The following is a 5,850-nucleotide window of genomic DNA, read 5'->3' as shown; positions in this document are numbered from 1 at the left end:
TTGTTGGTAAAGTAATGTCTCTGTTTTTTAATATGCTGTCTAGGTTGGTCATAGCTTTTCTTCCAAGGAACAAGTGTCTTTTAATTTCATGGCTGCAGTTACCATCTGCAGTGATTTTAGAGCTCAAGAAAATAAAGTCTGTCATGGTCTCCATTGTTTGCCCATCTATTTGCCAGGAAGTGATGGGACTGGATACCCTGATCTTAGTTTTTTGAATGTTGAGTAAGTGCTGTGTTCAGTTCAGTTCAGTCACTCAGTCGTGTCCGACTGTTTGCGACCCCATGAATTGCAGCATGCTAGGCCTCCCTGTCCATCACCAACTCCCGGAGTTCACTCAAAGTCACGTCCATCGAGTTGGTGATGCCATCCATCCATCCCATCGTCTGTCGTCCCCTTCTCCTCCTGCCCCCAATCCCTCCCAGCATCAGAGTCTTTTCCAATGAGTCAACTCTTTGCATGAGGTGGCCAAAGTACTGGAGTTTCAGCTTTAGCATCAGTCCTTCCAAAGAACACCCAGGACCAATCTCCTTTAGAATGGACTGGTTGGATCTCCTTGCAGTCCAAGGGACTCTCAAGAGTCTTCTCCAACACCACAGTTCAAAAGCATCAATTCTTTGGTGCTCAGCTTTCTTCACAGTCCAACTCTCACATCCATACATGACCACTGGAAAAACCATAGCCTTGACTAGACGGACCTTTGTTGGCCAAGTAATGTCTCTGCTTTAGAATATGCTATCTAGGTTTGTCATAACTTTCCCTCCAAGGAGTAAGCATCTTTTAATTTCATGGCTGCAGTCACCATCTGCAGTAATTTTGGAGCCCCCAAAAATAAAGTCTAACGCTGTTTCCACTGTTTCCCCATTTATTTGCCATGAAGTGATGGGACCAGATGCCATGATCTTAGTTTTCTGAATGTTGAGCTTTAAGCAGTTCCTTATTTCTGGGATTCCTGAAAGATAACTGCCTACTTCATTTTGATACCCTTTCAAAACACGAGAGCGGAATATAGAGATCTTTGCAGGCAAGAGGTTGTGAAGCTTTGTCATTGAGAACAATCTTATGTGTTACTGAAGAGGACAGGGTGCCTAGGGGCCCCGGCCTGGGAGACATCTGCAGACTCCTGTGGCCAGGACAACTTTCAGGATCTATCCTTGTGCCCTGCTACGACCCTGAGCTCCCCACAGATGGGTCTGGCAGCTTATGAACAAACTGCTTTGGAGTTCAGATAACAATCCGTAAGACCCAAACAGACCCAAGAGCATCGGCTTCCTCTGTTGTTGAGGACATTTATACAGATGCCCAGAAACAGTGGCTCTGGTCTAACCGCCAGTCTGGCCTCTTCCTGTCACTTGAAAATTTCTGAGGTTCTGGAATTGTTGCCCTGCAGCCAAAAGAAATCTAAGAACCAGACCACCTTTCGCTCAGTGTTAACAAACACTGAATGGCTGCCCTGACTTCACCACTTTGTTGGGAGCCAGAAAGTTCTAGAAATCTGAGAAGTGTCCTCTTCCCTCAAGAGGGAAGAGGCTTCTTCTCAAGAGGCTGACAAATCTGGTGATCTTGACTTGTTACATCTAGATCTAAACATAATCTAGAGCATAGCAGTGAGCAGCATGACCCAGGTCATACCTGGAATGGAGGTTTCAGAAGACACGCCCCTCAGAAAAGATCCATGGTAAAGGTTCTTTGATTCACCAGCTGAGTGGTATGAGGAGGGATCACGGCCTTGACTTGGTGAGTCTGAGCTTGGCTGGGCCCCAGGCAGTTCTGGAGTCTTTCTGGTTTGGCAAAAGGAGCTCTGGATGGAGAACCAGATTTTGGTTTGGTGTCGGCTGTCACTCTCTGAGTGGCTTCGGTAAATTTCTGCCTTTCTGGCCTGTCACATCTGTAAGTGAGGACAGTAGTGCTGAGTGCGCACACCTGCTGCTCACACTTACCTTCTGTGAGGAAGCTCTGACTCCAGCTCAGAGCTTCCCTTATGGCTCAACTGGTAAAGAATCCGCCTGCAATGCAGACCTGGGTTCGGTCCCTGGGTTTGGAAGATCCCCTGGTGAAGGGAAAGGCTACCCACTCCAGTGTTCTGGGGTCACAAAGAGTCAGACACGACTGAGCGACTTTCACTTTTCACTTTCAGAGTTGAAAGTGTGGAAACCGACTCTACAGACATTGGTGTCTTGAGATGGAATAGTGACTTGTGAGAGCTGGTATAGTGTGCCCTTCCTGGGAGGTCACTTCCTAAGACTTTCTTCATTCACCGCCACCCTGGTCACTCTGCTGGGAACACATACATGAGAGCTAAGGACAGGAAAACTCTGCCCTGCTTCCCAGCAGGAATTTTGCCAGCCTCTTTTGTGTTTGCCTTTTCACCTAACCGCTGTGGAAAGAGAATTTAGCAGGTGTGATTGGAGTGTGGAGCAGCTATGATGATCTGGAGATCATCAGCAATTCCCCTTCTCAGAATTGGCACCCTCTTTCCTCCACTCTCAGTCTGTAGTTGGGAAGGTTGAGTACCAGCATCAGCCTATCTTTGAAATGTTTCCAACTGGAACAAATGTGAGAGAAATGATGTCTCAGAAAGGAAGAAGGAAGGTCAGAGAGGGATAATCCTTGACTGTGTTACTGCTGACCTGAGATCCCTGCTTACCCTAATTTAAAGTGAAAAGTCAGGCCTTTTCTTTTGTAAACCTTAGTTTTTCTCATTAGGACCAGACTAGGTATGCACATTTAAACCATAAGAGCCAGTGGAAATATCTGGAGACAGTTATTTATTTTGTGGCTGTAGGATTCTGCCTCCCCACTGGGAAGAAGTGACATTTGAGGAGCTGTGCTGGGGTCACTTGTGCAGTTTGTCTTCTCTCTGAAGGGTGGTAGGTGTTGCTTACCATGTGGTCTTAGGGATCTGGGCCTGTGTTCTGCCTCAGGAATCCTGGCCCAAGAGCTATTTTTTTTTTCCTGAGCTGTAGCCCTATACTGCATTCAGTCTTGTATTTTCTCTGAAGAAAGAGATGAGTCTGCAAAATTCCAAAGTCCACAGTTTTTATTTTGTTTTGTTTTGTTTGCCGCACCTTACAACTTCCCCCACCAGGGGTTGAACCTGAGCCCCCTGCAGTGGGAGTGCAGAGTCCCAGCCATTGAACCACCAAGGAAGCCCCAAAGTCCTAATCTTTGGCTTCTGTGAAAAAGAACGTGGTTTATAAATGCCTTTGTTTAAACGTGATTTCCTAAGCTTCTATATGGAATCTCCTGGGCATTGGAATGAGAAAAGCCTTGTGATGGTTGAGGACTCTTTTTCTTCTGTGAGGAAAGATAATAAGTCTCATTCTGAGAGTCTTATTGACATACTGATTAAGACCTGAGCACTTAATCTCTGGTCTTTTTCGCTGATGGGCTGATTGGTAATCAAGGTCTTGAGTATGTTTCTGAGATAAGCTTGTTCCTGGGGAGACTTGGCTGTATGGATCAGTTAGCACCATCTTGGACTCAGATCCCCCTCAGGGTCTCTGTGTGGGTGCTCTGTGGCCTTCATGGTGCCCCAGCAAAGCCTCCCTGGGTCTCTCTCTGCCGCCTTTCCTGTGATCTTCTGTGGGCTTTGAACAGGGCTGCAGGTAGGGGTTGGTGTTGCCCCTGGGCAGTCACAGAGTCTCTGACCCTGACCAGCTCTTTTCAACCATTAGATTCTACATCCAGTCACCCCACTTCAAAACATCCGGAAGTGAACCCTTCCCACTGCTTCCCAAGCCTGTCCTTCCTGCTGCACTTCTCACCTTCTGCCCAGGATCCTGAGCGACAGACTGGAGTGGCGTTCTCGCCTCCCTTTGACCCTTGTGTCCAGCCTCCAATCCCTGTCGGTTCTCCTGCTGACCGCTCTCCGTTCCACCCACGGTCTGGGCTGCCACCCTCTTCACTGGCCCTTTCAGTCCATCTTGACCCTCCCCCAGTTCAGCTTTATATTTCTTTGGAAACAGAATCACCTCTCCTTGTAAACCCTTTGGTAGCTTCCTGTCACCTCCCAGGAAGGTGCTGGCTCCTCACTGTGACTTGAGCTGCTCTCCACAACCTAGTTCCCACTGGCCTTCTAACACTCCAGTCCCCAGTCCTGTCTTCACGCCTCCACACTGTCCCTGCCCAGGCACAGGGTGCCGCTCTGGACCTTTGGGCTTTGAGTGTGTTATTCTCTCTGCTGGCAACAACATGCCCACCTTTCCGCACCTGACTCAGTCTCACTTCAAATCCAGCGCAGGGGTCACCTGCTCCACGAAGCTTCCCCTAACCCCAGTATCATTCTACATGTGTCCCCGTTGTTTCTCAAGCCTAGAACTTACAACGAAAGTTTTGTTGAAATTCCCAGTTTTGATGTTTTGCTCTTCATTTAGATTGTGAGTTTATTGACCAGGCTTTGCCAGGTATTTCCCAAGTATTAACATACTTTGGGGTATGTTAAAATATAACCTGCATTGGAAGTCTTATTCACTCTTGTATCCCTAGTAGATGTTCAGTAAATGCTTGATCTGAGTTGATCATTTTATTCCCAGTTCTGTATGTCCTCATGAACAGGACATTCTCAGCTTTTTTCTTTCACCCATGAGGCCCTCATGTAAACTTTGAGAAGGGAAACTTGGATAGAAGCACCCTCTGGAAAGTGGTACTTTAGCACTTCAGCTTCTCCCAGGGCCCCACTAGCCACATGGTGTTAATAGTTGGAACATCTTTGTCTAGGAAACAAACGGGGAAGGCTCCTGGATCCTCTTCCCACAGAAGCAGAGTGCACCGATCCACAGCTTCAGTCTCATCTGGATGAAGTTGTTAGTGTCCTTTCTGAGCTCAAGGTCCCCTCTGCCTCTTAAATGAAGCCCAGGCTAGTTCGGTGGCCCCCTGGTGGCAGCGTGCTAAGGCTTGTGGTCCCTATTTCACCGGGACTGATTTTTATCCAGTGCTTGGACTTGTATGGCATTTTAGCCACACAAGGAACAAGGTGTTAACTACTTGGGTGAAGATGGTGCATTAGCAAAGTAGTGGGCGCAGTCCAGGGAAGAGTGAAGGTAGGGCAGAGACCCAGGGCAGGGGGTGGTGGTTTGTTGTAGTAGGGTGGGGGTCAATTCCTACAGGGGGCTTGGGGGGCCAGAAAAATATCCATGAGGGAGGAAGCCTTGGGGAAAAGCAGCTTTCCTCGCTCTAGTGGGTGATAAGTGTTGGTGAACAGGCCTCCAACATGCCACACCCTTGTTTCAGAAAAGATGAGTCAGAGTAATAAGAGGAATGATTTTAACCTTTAAAAAACACAGGACTTCAACTGTGATAGGGACCCAGGGAGAGTAGGGGGGAGGGTGGAGGCAGTGACAGCTGAGCCTGGTGCGTGTTCCTGCTCCTCTTTGAAGTTGAAGAGCAGCTTGAAAAGCAGACCCAGGGAGAGGTGCATCAAGACCGTGGAACTCACACCCAGTCTTTCATCAAGGTCCTTCATGGCATCTGGTCTCTGAGCAATCAGGGGCCAAAGCCATCCTCCTTTCCAGGGAACCATGTTAGGGTCATGTCATCAGGCTAGGTTTATCCAGAGACGGAGGGGGAGGGAGTCAGGAGGATGGCTGGGGTCCTTTCAAAAATGTCCCTGCTTTGCTGAGTTGGCCTTTCTTCCGTCTATGTAGGTGTAGATGGGGCACTGCCTGCAGAGCAGGTCCTGCCAGCCTCGCTAGAGAGGATGCCCCCGTGTCCGTGATGGGCTGTGGGACAAGCAAGGTCCTTCCTGAGCCGCCCAAGGATGTCCAGCTGGATCTGGTCAAGAAGGTGGAGCCCTTCAGTGGCACTAAGAGTGATGTGTACAAGCACTTCATCACAGAGGTGGACAGCGTTGGC

The 5,850-nt window shown here is 48.6% G+C and overlaps 1 protein-coding gene across 1 annotated transcript in view; it reads left to right on the top strand.

Annotated features, from left to right (window-relative positions):
• PSKH1 (protein serine kinase H1) overlaps positions 1 to 5,850 on the top strand; it is a 25,081-nt gene that overhangs the window by 4,680 nt on the left and 14,551 nt on the right. Inside the window, exon 2 of the mRNA XM_010851010.1 lies at positions 5,643 to 5,844. Within this exon, the coding sequence (XP_010849312.1) occupies positions 5,713 to 5,844 (132 nt within the window). The 5' untranslated portion in view covers positions 5,643 to 5,712. The remainder of the gene's footprint in view (positions 1 to 5,642; positions 5,845 to 5,850) is intronic.

The sequence above is a fragment of the Bison bison genome, unplaced genomic scaffold, assembly GCF_000754665.1.
Source record: "Bison bison bison isolate TAMUID 2011002044 unplaced genomic scaffold, Bison_UMD1.0 scf7180017864297, whole genome shotgun sequence".
Classification (NCBI taxonomy): Eukaryota; Metazoa; Chordata; class Mammalia; order Artiodactyla; family Bovidae; genus Bison; species Bison bison.
This window is presented reverse-complemented; position numbering and strand designations above follow the sequence as displayed.